The sequence below is a fragment of the Esox lucius genome, chromosome 14 (assembly GCF_011004845.1).
Source record: "Esox lucius isolate fEsoLuc1 chromosome 14, fEsoLuc1.pri, whole genome shotgun sequence".
NCBI classification, from domain to species: domain Eukaryota; kingdom Metazoa; phylum Chordata; class Actinopteri; order Esociformes; family Esocidae; genus Esox; species Esox lucius.
Window position 1 is genome coordinate 10,530,324 of NC_047582.1, and position 16,851 is coordinate 10,547,174.

A 16,851-nucleotide genomic window follows, 5' to 3' on the forward strand; every position below is an offset into this window, starting at 1 on the left:
GATTGGGGGCTGATTCATAATGGCAGGAGATCACAGAGGGTCTTTGTAGAGCAGGAGTGAGGGAATGAGACACCCCAGGCGGTATGGGGAGATTTCAGCTGCTCTGATCTCTGCTTTTACTCTTCGGTCGTAAAGTTGCTGCCGCTCTGTTTACCCACAGGGCTTTTTCATCCTCCAATCTCAACCCATTTCCTCTGGCCCTTTGACCTCTGACCTCTGACCTTAAAACAGGCCCTCCGACCCGAACCGCCACAGACGTCCTGACCGCTGTACTGTATTTCCGATGGGACAGGCGATGTCATGCTGTTGGACTCTGAGGGTTTTGGGAGGGAGAGGATAATGAGTGGTTTTGTCTCCTACAGGTTTGGGATTCACCCCGTGGCTGGTCGTATGCCCGGGCAGCTCAACGTGCTGTTGGCCGAGGCCGGCGTGCCCTACGACATTGTCCTGGAGATGGAGGAGATCAACGAGGACTTTGATGGTATGTTTGGGATCACCCTTTACTGAGCATCACGTATGATATGCATCACATTTTTTTAATAGATTCAATGTGGTCTAATGTGATCATTTTATATGTTTTTCCTCTATACTCCGATCATATTTGGCTGTTTTTCTCTGTGTCTTAGATACGGACCTGGTTCTGGTGATTGGTGCTAACGACACAGTAAACTCTGCAGCCCAGGAGGACCCCAACTCCATCATCGCTGGAATGCCTGTCCTGGAAGTGTGGAAGTCCAAACAGGTATGAGGGGCCTGAAAGGAAGATCCGGTGTATTTCCTGCACTAGTCCACTTTTTTGTGATTGTTCAATGGGGGGGGGGGGGGGGGGGGGGGGGGGGTGATACGTGTGTGTTTATACCCCTCGTGATACACCGTCACAGAAGGTTTGTTGGAAGTTGAGCTGATTATTACTCAAAGTGATGAAAGTTAGTGTTGGAGTTTAGCTAACGTCTCTGTGGAGTGTCTAACTTAGATGGGTTAAGAAAGAGAGGCTATTCATCCTTCAAGTCCCAAGCTCGAGTTTGGGGGGACAGGGCCTCTTTTCACATACAAACACTCGCGTGTGTACAGACACACACGCACCCTGTACTCTTTGTTACCAAGGCCCTTACCCAGGTGTAGCTCCAGCAGGAAAAGATCTCAGAAGGCTTCCATTAGCAGTGACTCGCTCCCTCTGGAATGATGACATTTTGGAGCATCCGAGTGGAACTTTTCCTAAATGTGGGATTCATATGCTTCACCACCCCACTTTAAACCCCCTTTAATTTCTCCCAAGTTCCCTTGGGAAATCACAGAGTTTGTGAGCTTTTAGACCCCACCCCTGTACTCCTCTGGCCCGTGTTAACGTGACGTGTGTGTTTATATCCCTCAGACCTGCTGGACTCACTCCTGGTGAAGATATGTTATTTTCATAGTTCTTAAGTGACTCAGACCCTTGAATTAATAATCCTCTGCTTGTGGCTTATGTTCATGTCATTCTATGTGGTGTTGGTCTGGCTGTGCCGTAGAAGGCTGTGCCAGGCTGCGCTGCGTTTGCAGTCTGCCTGTTGACGTAAACACATGGGGCGGGGCGCCTCCGTGCCTCCGGAGCCCAGCTTGGCACAGCAGACGTAGGGCATTCCTCTGGTGCCATACTCCGGCCTCGCGGGCGGCTAGGTGGCTCAGCTCGACTGTACCACGGCCACACCCTCTGGTGCTGATTGCCAGAATGAGATTACCTCTGTTTGCACCCTACCTCTGTCCCAAATGAAAACATGTGTCCCCTGCATTATGGATGAGTAGGGTAGGCGTGGGGACTGGGAGCCCCTGCCTTGAGAGGCCGTCTTGGGGAGTACTCAGTGTCCCAGGTCCTCAGTGTAACCCTGAACCACAACTGCAGTTGGATCGATTTAAACTCCTGTCATGGGCGTACGTGGGACCAAATTTCCCCACTAGCTAGTAATATGGTTTCCCAGCCTTTTAAGTAAAAATTCCATTTAGGATTAGGGTAAAAGTTATATTTGTCTTAGGGTTTTATTCAAGGTTTGGGTTAAGGTTAAAACGTAGTTTTTGTTTGCGCTTGGGTAGTTTTTGTTTGCGCTTGGGTAGTTTTTGTTTGCGCTTGGGTAGTGTTTGTTTGCGCTTGGGTAGTGTTTGTTTGCGCTTGGGTAGTGTTTGTTTGCGCTTGGGTAGTGTTTGTTTGCGCTTGGGTAGTGTTTGTTTGCGCTTGGGTAGTGTTTGTTTGCGCTTGGGTAGTGTTTGTTTGCGCTTGGGTAGGAAAACCACACTTTAGTCACCTTGCTACAACGGATATTACTGCCTCAGTTGGGATTTGGAACGTCGTCCTGTTTATTTAGTGGTCTTAATAGGACTGTGTTTTTTTCCAAGCCAGGCAAAGCATCTCTTTGGCTTTACTAAAGTGTGCTGCTGCATTCTGTGCCTCCAGAGCACACGCCCACAATCACGTGACGTTTCCATCCATTTCCTAGGAACCGCTCTCTCCGCCTGAACTGCAGCTTCAAACACTAATGACGCTTCATTCAGTAAATAGCTACCACTTAAATACCCATTAGCCTTGCGACAAACGTACTATTTTCACTTCCAAACCGAACCCTTCCATCTCCCACTTACAGGTGCGTTTATTTACTCACATTTGGATTCCCGTTCGGGAATTTTAATGCTTCTGTGTCCGCTGTGTGAAGGAATGCAGTCTGAGTGCCGCTTTCCCTGTCTGTCAGGTGGTGGTGATGAAGCGTTCCCTGGGAGTGGGCTACGCAGCCGTGGACAACCCCATCTTCTACAAGCCTAACACAGCCATGCTGCTCGGCGATGCCAAGAAGACGTGTGATGCCCTGCAGGCTAAAGTTCGTGAGGCCAGTCAGTAAGCTGTGGCCTCCGGAATAGCTGAAGGAGCAATTAGACATAGCATTAATGTTGTCCATTTCCTCTCCTGGCAACAAGTTTTCCTTCAACACCTTTTTTCTAAACAGTTGTCTGCTATGATGAGTATGTTTTCTCCTCTTTGTTAGGTATTTGTGTCAGGAAGTACTATGAGGTCTTTTTCTATCCCCCTCCGTGTAAGCAAGGGGAACAAGCAACAGTGGCACACTTTTTTCAGAGATTTTTTCCAATGTTTTATACTGTAATGTTTTTGTATTGGACCAGATTGTATTACAGATGTCAGATTGAGATTCCATTGAGTTTTTTCAATCAGCAACTGTTGCATGGTAAACTACAATGTGAAGCAATAGTCAATTTTAGGCACTCTAACACTCCACTTTGTTCTTGCTGTTAACCTTGTTTTGTGAAGCGCAGGGTAATGAGCGGCTTTGTGTTGTAGTGGTAATGGTACATGTCATTCTAACCGTTAGTAGAGGATTTGGTGAATGTGGCTTCAGTTGGCCCTCCACCACACAACTAAGCTGCTTCTCTTCATAGGACAGGGATGCTGAAGGAACAGGACACATATGAGGTCATGCTACATTTAATGAGGGATGTGCATCATAATATGACTGTTGGAAAGGATCATCCATTATGTGACCGGGGTTTGATATAGAGTAGATACATTTATTCAATGCCGACATTGTTTTTGAGGGTTAGTAAATGTTCTGCCGTGTTTTTTCAAGCTCTTCTTCTGCCATCATCTACATAGTTTGTCTTTTTCCTTACTGGGACCTGAAACAATGCAACCCTATGGAAAAACCATGACAACATCCCTACCTCTGTAGCTGACCAAATTCCACTTCCGTTCTCTTGGTAACTGCTTTCTTCCTTTAACAATTCAGTTTTCCAGACGTGTATTTATAATGCTGTATTTAAGCAATAAGGTACAGGGGGGTGTGGTATATGGCCAGTGCATAGATCCAATGCACCCCGGAGCCTGAGATGCATTATTACTATTATGAACTGTTCACCAACGCACTGATAACAGTAAATCATTATTTGATGTCGTAACCACGGGCCGCGGTAAACCATCTCATACAGTCGTGGCCAAATGTATTGGCACCCTTGCTTGCACTTTTTTTAAATAACTCAAATTGTCTTTGAAAATAAGTTGAAATTGACTAAAGTGTTTGGTCTCCACCGTGTGCCAGAGGAAGCAAAGCAACCCCAAAACATCACATTACCCCAGTTACGATACTTTCTAATTTCTGCTTTTAGCAGGTGAAAATAATATTTTAAGAGTTAAGATTTGGTAAATATTATTTAGTAAAGTATGTTTGGTTTTGTTGAAATGCAAACCAAAGAAATCCATATATGGACACAAAAATATGTTTGAATTTCAATTGAATTCTTGAAGAAATGGCAAAATATTTGAAAAAGGTGCAGGGGGGGTACCAATTCTTTTGACAACTTCCATGGCTGCCATCCAAACAACATTCAGGATCTAAACCACCCGGTTTACAGTAAGATTGGTGCTAAGTAGGAAGGTTAATGTAGGAAGAGTTGTCATTCACTTAAACATTGTCATCGCAATTATATTGTCATTTGCCATATCTTTCCCATTTTTAGTCATAAAGTCAAGTACAAACAAATGGATAGGATTACATTTTGTGAAGAAATGCTCTTCACAAGAGTATTTTTGTATAGGAAGACCATTGTTGTAATAGAATTAAGGCTTAGCTGTTCAAAACAATGTTCTAATAGTATTTCATAGTGCCCTGGTTAGGAAATGAATGAAATACTGTGAATTGTTTGGTCTGGTTTATCATTGAGCGTCATCCCTTAATAAACCTTGATTTTAAAACCTTGATTTTACCTTTTATTTAATAAATCTAGGTTTTCCACAAAAAATCCAATTGACTTTGAGGCATGCATTGTATGAGCAAATGTATGGTAGCCCACTTGGTTGACCATGTCACCACACTTTCACTAAGTTATTGTTTGAAATATAGCTTCATTTTCCCATGTAACCTTTTTTAATTTGTATCACTAGCCTCAAATGTTGTCCTGCAATTCAATGTTCTTTAATCTGTAACAGACACTTTGAGGGATTATGGTTGCGGTATTGTGTGTTTGAGAGCGTGTTTGCACTATGTGAGAGCCACATATGGGTGGAGCTGCTGGCATCGGAGTGAATATTTTAAATGAATAGGATTGCATGTGTTTCCTATGAGGGTCACTTCAACATGTAACAAGTAGCACTCAGACACCCTGCTATCTCTGCGGATCCCCCTGACAGACGTGAGGGCGCATAGAGGGAAAGCGCCTGTTGTTTGGGGAGAGGTGCTGTTGAAATAAGGGTAAGGTGACGGGCGTACTGTCATTCCTACTTAAAGCCGTCTTTTGTTCAGCCACCAGCAAGGGTTTGAGGATTGAAGGGACGGCTAACATGTTCCTTGGTGACAAATGTCCCCTATCCTCAACATTGGGATTGCTTTGGATTTCTGTGTTGTTGAAAGCCAATTGATTTGTTTTCTTTGGCCTTGCGTGCGATTTCTTGAGAGGCTATTGTTGCTGCAGTTTGTTTGCAATATGATAAGCGAATGTTACATAAAACAAAATCAACAACATCTTGATATGTCAATCGCTATTTAGGGCCTTCAATTTAAAGTCCACTTCAATGATACCCCTTTCTTGCCAACATGCACACAAACACTATAAAGTTACCCCAGTTATTTCCCGAATTCCCTCCTGCCAAGGATTCTTTCATTGCCACAGAAGTTGCACATTTGTTGCTTATGCAGTGTCTCTGGCCAGCAGTTTATGTAGATTTCTGATGCGTGTTTGTTTTTACTGGAAACTGCAGTTAAAGTCCTCAGACTTGTCTAGAGCATTGTAAAACAATGGGATAATCCCAGATGAAACTATGTGTGATTGGAAGGCAAGGCGTACATGGTTCCGCTACCACAAATGTCACCAGATTGCTCTGCGGTTTGTCTTGATGGACACGTGATGTGGCTTCTGTTGGACTGTTTTCCTCCTCCCTCCCTAGGTAGGAAACATCCTGCCTCAGTATTAGTGTATTCAAGACATAAGGCACGAGGGGTGTGGATTAGCAGGGCCAATGTACCAAGACTACAGCTCTTAAGCAAGTGTCAACACTGAGTACCTGGATAGAGCAAAACTCCCAACCTGCCTTGTCACTTCCATAGTTTCAAATGCAACATTGTTTTTTTTGTTTTGGTGAGGTGATTCAATTTGTACGTTCAACATTTTTTAAATAGTTTTTTAAATATAGGGGGCTTCAAAAACACAACCAAAGTATGCGGAAATAATGATGGACCAAGCTGATAAAAAAAAGCCTTTTTCTTAGCAAAAAATACATTTAGACAAATCAGAAATATAAAACCCTGCGCTAAATGGGCAGATTTAGCCTCTTAAACCATGCTTGGCATGTCACTCTAAGGAGGCCAGAGGAGGTTGGAGGTGTGGCCTCGTGAGACTAGTTTAGACCTAATGGTCATAGATGTAACAGCCTTGCTTCCTCCGCTGTCCCACACAGGGCTTGAACCAGCGGTACTGTAAACACAATGGCAGTTCTCCCAAGCATCGATACCATCTCCCCACAAAGGCTGAGGCTCTTGTTGCAAGAGAAACAACAACTTCAAGGTCTCGGAGCAAGCTGACTGCTAACTGACATTTCACAACAGCTACGTAGAGAATAGCCAGTACTTTTTACATATCATACTGTCTGTGTGGAAGCAGCCAGCATTGACCTGGAGGATATCTCATTTCATGGGGCATTTCTACCTTGTTTCAAAGTAGCCTAAACAAAATCCATTTTCATCTCTATCACATGGAAATGCTCGCAGCATGTGTGGTTAACAATAGTTGCCCATTGAAATTTGAAAAATGCATACAGCCTGGGTACAGTTCATACAGTTGTGTACACATCGCTGTGCTTAACATTTTAAGGAATAATTGTTTATCAACAACTGAGCTCAACTAAGATAACCATGGTAAATTATATTACAAAACCTATTAGAGGGCATGTGTGAACAAAAAGCAACGCTCAGTTTGTGCTTCCCCCAAACTTAACTAAAGCAAAAAAAAAATCTGACATCCGTCCCCAATTTTTCACCAGCCCCCCCCCGTCCCTCAGTATATTTCAAAACTGTTCCGAACGTAACACCAAAAGAGAAAATCCACATGAGTACATATTATCTACAAATATGCATTTGCAAATATTAGCATGTAATACTCTACCGTCATTGGAATTGCTTTCACAATTGCTCTTACCCAGCCATAATGTGCTCGGACAGTATCTGATCTGGAAGCAGCTTGTTTAAAGAATCAGTGTATTGGGAACTCTCTTTAAAAAGCCCTGGCCAAAGCTGTTTTACTGTCAAGATAAAGATAAATGAAGACACGCTAGACCCCTGCTTTTACTGTTCAGTTTCCTTAAGCTTGAAGTTTAGTAACATAAACATGTTTGAGTGTCCTTTTAAGATACTTTTATTGACCAGCTGCTCTGAATGTAAATGTTGGGCTGGTGGAATTAGTACTGGTTATGTACAAGACAGAGGGGTTCCTCTCTGAAGTATTGCAGGAGTCTTTGGAGCTTTAGCGGCTGCATGGAGGCCTCAGGAAAGAGGCTGCCTTTAGTCATGTTGCTATCAGTGGCAGTGAGAGAAGAATGACTTCCTCTGTAATACTGTTACTCCAGTGCAGTATGTGGGTATAGGAAGCCGTTTTATCAGGCATGCTGAGCGATCAGGACCGGTGACATATATCTTCGGCCCAGTAGCGGAATGGAGCCCTGTTGAATGGGTTTGGTGTCCTGGAAAATCACCAAACTCCTCTGTTCAGAATGACCTTAAATGAACTGTCTACTACGTTTTATGATCTTCAGTGGAATGTGGCCGACCGTTAGCTGTGTCACCTACTGAGAGATGGGTGAATGGTGATCTGTGATGTGGTTACCCTCCACATTGTTGTGTCTAGAGGAAGTCGAATGCAACCTCAATACAACCTCCAGGACACAAAGGCTCCGTAGAAACACACAGGAGACCCTTAGGTCTAGTATAGGTGGATAAACTTATAAAGACATAACAGAATAAATGTCTTAAATGGTTGTCATTAATAATTGAATATTATAGGGTTCATACCATGAGTGGTGGCATGGCTTTTTATTTTGTTAATCATTAAAACCCACTGTTAGCTATTGCATTGTTCCGTACTGCCCGTGTGTGGTTTTTCTGGGTGTGGTTGGCGCTAATTACATTACTTTTCTCTCTCATGGGTGTGAGGGGAAATGTCCTCCTCACATCTTTCACTCTCCAGTCCCGAACTAGCAATGGACAGCCTAGTTCCTGGTTATTGTCGTCATTGATGGTTCCACCGTTTCATATTCCTTGAAATCAGAGGGAAGACTTGACTTGTTGACTAGAGTTGCTGCACCAAGGTCGAGGGTTTAGCGTCCATCCTAGAGCCAAGCCCTCTGTAGTCTGAGTGGCCTCCAAGTGGAGTAAAATGCCTCATCTCAAAACATGTTTAGAGAATTAATGATGCTGCATGGTCTGACGTCACCCTGCTCCTCCACGATGGGAAGGATAACATACTTTAAAGCCTGTGGTATTATTGCATTGCTGGACCATGGCAAGCAGCCTGGTTTTTCTGAATCTGCATCGTTTGCAGCTTTTTTGCCTTCTCTTTTAAGAGATGCTGTTGTCCATGGTCCTCTCTATTTCTATTCAATAGCTGGGTGTGCTGCAGTTCAGTTTAATCCGATCATTTTTCTACAGAAAGGGTCACATATTGAATGTACTTATGGTTGACTTAACATAAATATCCGTATAAATTTTGCTATAACAAATATGAAAAGTATGACTCGTCGTTGCACTTATTATTGCTCACAGAAATATCATCGCTGACAATTTGAAAAGTATCAGTAAAAATTTCTTGCAACATTTTTTAATACCCGCTGTAAATCATAACCCAACTCATCAAAGCTTTGCAGTTCTAATTGCACCGTCACTTTGTTGGAACAACCAGCCCTGGAACCAAATCCAGAATTTAGCCTCTGATGGACAACACATCTTGTTCTTTGACCAGCCTTCCATAGGCATTGGAGCGTAAGGTTTTTTCCCCATTGTCCACAGACGTGTCTCTGGCATTTGAAGCAACAGGCAAGTCAGAAAAGGCACACTGAGTGATTTATGTAGTTTTGCAAAGTTTAATAACAACTGGACTTATTGTATAACAGGAATTCAGCAAAACTTTTTTTCAATAAAAATGTTTCCAAGTATTTTCACAAATAAAATATAAGCCAATACTTCATCTTGTATAGCTCTCTCTGTAAGGCTTTTGCAGTGCCAGGGTTGTGGGTTTAGTTCCCAAAGGGGACCAGTTCAAGAATGTACAGTGGGGAGAAAAAGTATTTGATACACTGCCGATTTTCCAGGTTTTCCCACTTACAAAGAATTTAGAAGTCTATAATTTTTATCATAGGTACCCTTCAACTGAGTGACGGCATCTAAAACAAAAATCCAGAAAATCACATTGTATGATTTAAGTAATTAATTTGCATTTTATTGCATGACATAAGTATTTGATACATCAGAAAAGTAGAACTTAATATATGGTACAGAAACCTTTATTTGCAATTACTGAGATCATACGTTTCCTGTAGTTCTTGACCAGGTTTGCACACACTGCAGCAGGGATTTTGGCCCACTCCTCCAAACAGACCTTCTCCAGATCCTTCAGGTTTCGGGTCTGTCGCTGGGCAATACGGACTTTCAGCTCCCTCCAAAGATGTTCTATTGGGTTCAGGTCTGGAGACTGGCTAGGCCACTCCAGGACCTGGGGTTGCATCTTATGGAGCCACTCTTTAGTTGCCCTGGCTGTGTGTTTCGGGTCGTTGTCATGCTGGAAGACCCAGCCACGACCCATCTTCAATGCTCTTACTGAGGGAAGGAGGTTGTTGGCCAAGATCTCGCGATATATGGCCCCATCCATCCTCCCCTGAATATGGTGCAGTCGTCCTGTCCCCTTTGCCGAAAAGCATCCCCAAAGAATGATGTTTCCACCTCCATGCTTTACGGTTGGGATGGTGTTCTTGGGGTTGTACTCATCCTTCTTCTTCCTCCAAACAAGGCGAGTGGAGTTTAGACCAAAAAGCTCTATTTTTGTCTCATCAGACCACATGACCTTCTCCTATTCCTCCTCTGGATCATCCAGATGGTAATTGGCAAACTTCAGACGGCCCTGGACATGCGCTGGCTTGAGCAGGGGTACCTTGCGTGTGCTGCAGGATTTTAATCCATGACGGCATAGTGTGTTACTAATGGTTTTCTTTGAGACTGTGGTCCCAGCTCTCTTCAGGTCATTGACCAGGTCCTGCCGTGTAGTTCTGGGCTGATTCCTCACCTTCCTCACCACAAGGTGAGATCTTGCATGGAGACCCAGACCGAGGGAGATTGACCGTCATCTTGAACTTCTTCCATTTTCTAATAATTGTGCCAACAGTTGTTGCCTTCTCACCAAGCTGCTTGCCTATTGTCCTGTAGCCCATCCCAGCCTTATGCAGGTCTACAATTTAGTCCCCAATGTCCTTACACAGCTCTCTGGTATTGGCCATTGTGGAGAGGTTGGAGTCTGTTTGATTGAGTATGTGGACAGGTGTCTTTTATACAGGTAACGAGTTCAAACAGGTGCAGTTAATACAGGTAATGAGTGGAGAACTGGAGGGCTTCTTCAAGAAAAACTAAGAGGTCTGTGAGAGCCGGAATTCTTACTGATTGGTAGGTGATCAAATACTTATGTCATGCAATAAAATGCAAATTAATAATTTAAAAATCATACAAAGTGATTTTCTGGATTTATTTTTTAGATTCTGTCTCTCACAGTTGAAGTGTACCTGTGATAAAAATTACAGACCTCTACATGCTTTGTAAGTAGGAAAACCTGCAGAATTGGCAGTGTATCAAATACTTGTTCTCCCCACAGTATATATTATCTGCTGTAAGTTGCTGTGGATAATATTGCCTAGTAAATGACTATGAAATGTTATTTTGAAAAACCTGCTGAACCCTGCAGTAGGGGAGCCTAATCTCTCATGAGTTATCTGATGCCTAGCCTAATCTCTCATTAGTTGCCATGTCATTAAATAATATTGGAAAACACCAACCCTGACTATTATTGTAAATCCTTGCATAACACCACAAATGAGATTTTTGTGACATTTATAAGATGTAAGTAAAACAGCTCTGAGCTGTTTAGATTGTACCAGACTGTTGCTTAACTCATCACCCCTCCCCCCTAACTCTTATCTCCCCATGACATTGCAGCCACTTTGGGTTGTCAGAAGAGGTGCCTGTTATCTGGGGAGTTCAGAAGATTTCCGTGAGAATATCCTAAGAAATGTCTCAAAGGAACCTTTGGAATGGAGTTGAAATCCCACAGGAATGATCTGCTAGTGGTATCCTGTATCAGTGGAGGCCTGGCCTTGGTGTGGCCTTTGTTGGCCACTCAGGTATGTGTGTTTGTGTGTCAGTCTAGTGTGTATGTGTGTGTTTAAGAAAACGAGACACACAGAAAGACTGAGTGGGAGAGAGAGACTTAATTTAGAACCGTACGGTTAGTGATAAGGCGACGCTTTTCATGATCAGACGATCTGCAGCAGTACCTGTCCAGAATGCCGTTAGGCCCTTTAAAAAGCACTACCTGTTTCGTTATGGAGGGGGCTGGGGCACCGGTGTGATCCCTGCTCTCTCTGTCTATCTTCGCCTGTGTTGGTAGCGCCGAGGTGACGAGCGAACAAAGGGGTGAGAGAGCATAGCTTCAATGGGAGTCGGGTATCAAGAGGATAACCACCGCAGTGTCAAAGGGGCCCTGCCGCAGCCACACACAAAGAACGACAGACACCATGAAAGAGGGATGGGGTTTCTCAGCCTGGCGTAAAAAGGAAAACATTCTCTATCTCTTTCACTCACTTTCTTTTACTTTTGTGTTTGAAAGTCACAAAAAACAACATGTGGGGGAAACAGTGTGTCACAATGGTACCTTCTGAAGAGTCACGGGAGCGGAATTGGTTTGAATTCCTTTGAACGTTTCTCTCTCTCAAACACGGCTCACGCGGTGATTTAGACGCTCTCGCGAAAGCACCGTTTGATCACAGAAGCAGGGTTTTGACGAAGCACACGGGCCGAAAGCTGAATAAATGAAGAGATTAGTTCAAATGAAAACCAAAACAACACCTGTCCTGCTCTTATCATGGTAGGACTCTCTTTGTTGTTTTGTGGGTGACGGAGGAAGCCTCAAGGCTGGCCTGGAATCATGCCCGTCTTGTGTTGCCCTCATCGCACACATCTTTGTGCCCGATGAGGTTATCTGCCGGGGCGTTTCAGCGGTGAGGGACAGACAATACCTTTCCGTGCCACGGGGAGTGGGTGTAGGGTTCTCCAGTTGTTGCTGAGCGTGCGACGATGGGGTTAGGAATACGGGACAAAGAAACAAATTCCCCAGCTCCTGCTGCAAACAGGATTAACACTCCCGGTAACAGACACATACTGGCTTGGTCTATTTATTGTGTGCGCTAACCTGTCTGAAACCAAACTACAACCAAAACACCGATCAGCTTTTTAGATTGCATAACGGCACAATCTGTTTGATTTTTGTAGCAGCTATATCTCTGATAAATAAAAGTGAAACATCATAGCCTTTATCTGGGCATCTTAAGATGTTGTTGAATGTGAGCCTCTGAATTTCTGATTTAAAGTGATATGCGCCCAATGAAAAATTAGATCCCGCCCAATCTAATCTCATTTCCCATTTGAGATTGCTTATCTTCCCCACTCTTACGGTTAAAGGGGCAATCTGAAACTATATCAAAGCTAACACCCCGCCTCTCTGGTGACATGTAACCACTCTCAAATGTATAGACAGGGCTGTTGATGAAAGGACCATGACAAGGACTGATCACCTAAAATGTTTAGGAATGTTTTGAGGCTGGAGTGTTTTAACTTTTTTTTTTGTAACTTTAAAAAAATACTTTTATCACAATTGATCTATGCTAATCTACAAGTAATATTCTTTCAGAATTATAGTTATACATCATACATTTGTAAGTCTAAATAATATGAAGCTATGGCAACTTGCCTTTTAAAGAGGAGGTATTGGATCATTGTGTTTGGTGGATTTATAATCCATTAGAGTTTGATTAATTTTGATTATCTGTCTGTCTTGCTGTGATTAAAAAGCCATTTCCAGAACCACAGAAAAGACATGGAACTCAGATGGATACCATTTCCAACTGTAAACATTAACTCAAAAAAGACAGATATTGTTGTCTGCATACGGTTGCGGCCAAAGGTATTGGCACCCTTGCACTTTATTAAAAAAAAAGGTCCTCAAGAATACTGTTGATAATGTTTTTGGTATTCACGTGTATGTCTTAGGTTTTCAGTTGTACAAAACTAACCAATCTGAATAATGAACCAAATATTAGCTTATTCTATCCCAAAACACGTAAACTTGTAATTCATTGGAAAGTATTATTGGGAAGTACAACCGCGTTTCCAAAAAAGTTGGGGTGCTGCATAAAATGAACATAAAAACAGAATGCAAAGACGTGCAAATAATTTAAACCCTATATTCAATAGAAAATAGTACATAGACAATATATCAGATGTTGAAACTGAGACATTTTATTGTTTCTTGAAAAATATATTACATTTTCATGGCTGCAACACTTTTCAAAAGAGTTGGGACAAAGGCAAAAAAAGACTGGAAACGTTGTGTAATGCCAAAAAACTTAACCTGGTGGTATATCACAGGTCAATTAAAATATTAAAAGATCATTCCAGAGAGGATGGGTTCACCACTCTGTGAAACACTGTGCAGGCAATTAGTGCACCAATGAAAAAGGTTTCTCAACATAAAATTGCAAAAAGTTTGGGGATCTCATCTTTTAGGTTACATAATATAATTAAAAGTTCAGAGAATCCGGAGGAATCTCTGTATGCTGAAAACCAATATTGGATGGCCATGATCTTCAGGCCCTCAGATGGCACTGCATTAAAAACAGACACAATTCTGCATTTGAAATCACTGCATGGGCAAAGGAACTCAAACATCTGTGAACATAGTACATTGCTGGATTCACAAATGCAAGTTAAAACTCAACCATGCAAACAAGAAACCATATATAAACAACATCCAGGACCGCCACCGCCTTCTCTGGACCTGAGCTCATTTTAGATGGACTGAGGGGAAGTGGAAAACTGTGGTCTGATGAATCAAAATGTGACATTTTCTTTGGAAATCATGGCCACCCCAACCTGGACTAAAGAGGAGAGGGACCATCCGGCTTCTCAGCGGTGAAGTTCAAAAGCTAGCATCTGTGATGGAATGGGGGTGCATTAGTGTACATGGCATGGTTGACTTACACATCTGTGAAGGCATCATAATTGCTGATCCATATATACAGGATCCAGAGCAATATATTCTGCCATCCAGGCAAGGTTTTTTTCAGGAAGGCCTTACTTATTTCAGCAAGACCACATTCTGCAGGTATTACAACAGCCTGGCTACATAGTAAAAGAGTATGGGTGCTAAACTGGCCTACCTGCAGTCCAGACCTGTCACCCACTGAAAACATTTGGCGCATTATGAAATGAAAAATACGACAAAAGAGACCCTGAATTGTTAAGCAGCTGAAATCCTATATAAAGCAAAAAATTTAATATTTTTCACTTTCAAAACTACAGCAATTGGTATCCTCAGTTCAGGATTTGAAATGAGGGGGAGCTGGGATGTCTTAGACCCTGCATAAGTTTATAGGTACCCCCCATTAAAAAAAAAATATATAGTTTGGGGGGCCCATAATGAATGAATAATTATTGTGAAAATTATCGGTCTTCAAGGACAATAATTTATTCCGTGGCCTGAGGCTGCGGTCGGGGCGGTATCATGGATAAGTGAGTGCGGTTACCCAGCAACTCCTCCTATTAGTGATAAGAAGTTCTACTCTTTCTCAGATCTTCTCAGATCTTCAGTAATGCCTACAAACTGCGTTCAATTATCAGTTATAAGCATGTCTTTATGATGTTCCTGCACATCACTAGTTGTGAAATGCACATCACTAGTTGTCATGCTGCTCGCGCACACACACGGAACTGAATGCGGCAAACCGCACATGCACGGTTAACCTGACATCTTTCTAACTGAACTCGACTACAATAAATGAATGAAAATCCTGTAAGTACGTGAAGTGCTTGATGTTGGTCTCTATAATTGCTTATAGTACAATCTCAGCTGATCCTCTATCAAACGTTGAATTTATTAGATATCCAGATATCCAAAGTTATCTTTAGAGAAGTAATTTTGCCAACGTTACTTGCTAGCTACCTGGGCGGTATTGAAGTCAAATTAGCTGGTACTAGCTGACATAAAAGCTACAGCGATGTAACTAAAGGAGTTATTCGTAGCTCACTTTACCAACCGGCTTGACCAGTCAGCAGAGTTGGCGAGTAACTGAGTACAAGTACAAGTAAACCTTTACATGTAACTGATTACAAAAACAGTAACTGTAATCCATTACCAACTAAAATATTGTAATCGGATTACAGATACTTTAGGGGAAAAAATGATGATTACTTTTGGATTGCTTCAATTGTAAAAGAATAGGTGCGCGAAATAAATGACAGGTTGCATGCTTGGTTTTTCTATTTAATGTTTTAAAAACATCGTTATTTGAACCAAAATATCAATTGAGCGTCTCAGTTTGGGGGTGATCATCATGCGCGAAAACGTGGACGCCCATAAGCAGTTTAGTGACTGATGAAGCGCTCGTTTAATTGGTAAAAACAGTGTGATTTAGCCGACTCATTTGAAGGTGATTTAGTTATCTACTCGACGTATTTTCTCGCGATAGGGCTAACTAAATCTTGATTTATATTATTTGAAATGTTATATGTTATGTAGTTCAAGTTTCAAGGTTTATTTGTCAAATGCACCGAACAACACAGCCGAGAAGAGCTGCACTGAAAAACTCAGGAAATGTTTTTGAAGGTTAGTTAACTATTTGTAAGATCGATGTAACGTGGGCTGCCTTCAAGATAAAACATTATAATGAATTAATCACGATATTTTAGGAGAAAAGCTGTGTTGGGAAGCACTCTGCCGAAGGATGATGATATGCATTTGACGCAACCTCAACTCCATCCATACAGGTAGGCCCATGTGATTCTGCTTGCTTTGCATCTCAGAATATTGCATCCATTGGTTATCATTGGCTGCCGACGACATTTACTTTAAACTAAGAGTGCAAGTGTATAATCACAGTTTATTTCTATAATTTTGAAAATCAATTGCTGGTGGCCCTATCATGTTACGTTCGCACTGGTAAAACGTATTTGTGTGAGGGTGTTGCAAACGTGCGTTAGTGTGCCTGGGGTTTCTACGACGTTTTGACAATGGTGGTTGTGGAGCAAAACATCAGACTACTGTATTAATGTAAGCGCGAAATGTTGCGGATATCTTTATTTTTATATACAACCATGTCAATTCACTTTTTGAGAAATTGCCATTTCTTTTTCAACAATGTTTTGAAGAAATTAGAAACATGAATAAACCAAATAACAGAAAAGATTTACACATCCTTCGATTTGGGTTGTGTTCAAATAAACAGCCAGATTCTGGAAGATTGAGGGTTATTGGTTTAATTGAAACGACTGAATCTGAGATGTAGAGAGGGTAGCCCATGTTGAAGTAGAAAGCAATGGTTAGGAAACCCTTCCCAAAGGCACTGTACAAAACCCTATAGACTTCCTATTTGTTTGCTAATGCCTCTTAATATGATAGTAATCTAAAAGTAATCGATTTTGAGTAATCTAAAAGTTATGTTACTTATTACAAATGTGGACAGGTAACTTAAATTAAAATGTAACCTACCCAGACCTGTCAGTCAGGGATGAAGAGTAATAA

At 42.1% G+C, this 16,851-nt stretch overlaps 1 protein-coding gene and 1 long non-coding RNA gene across 3 annotated transcripts in view; both read left to right on the forward strand.

The window, feature by feature from the left end:
* nnt (nicotinamide nucleotide transhydrogenase) overlaps positions 1-4,732 on the forward strand; it is a 37,723-nt gene extending 32,991 nt beyond the window's left edge. For both annotated transcript variants that reach the window (XM_010877277.3, XM_010877278.3), the window contains exons 19-21: positions 363-481; positions 627-742; positions 2,718-4,732. In XM_010877277.3, the coding sequence (XP_010875579.1) occupies positions 363-481; positions 627-742; positions 2,718-2,864 (382 nt within the window). In that variant the 3' untranslated portion in view covers positions 2,865-4,732. The remainder of the gene's footprint in view (positions 1-362; positions 482-626; positions 743-2,717) is intronic.
* A 6,053-nt stretch (positions 4,733-10,785) lies between these two features.
* Positions 10,786-12,815, forward strand: LOC109616588. The gene is made up of 3 exons (XR_002197781.3): positions 10,786-10,816; positions 11,214-11,398; positions 11,665-12,815. It is a non-coding gene; the product is annotated as an uncharacterized LOC109616588 (long non-coding RNA).
* Positions 12,816-16,851: the final 4,036 nt, after the last annotated feature.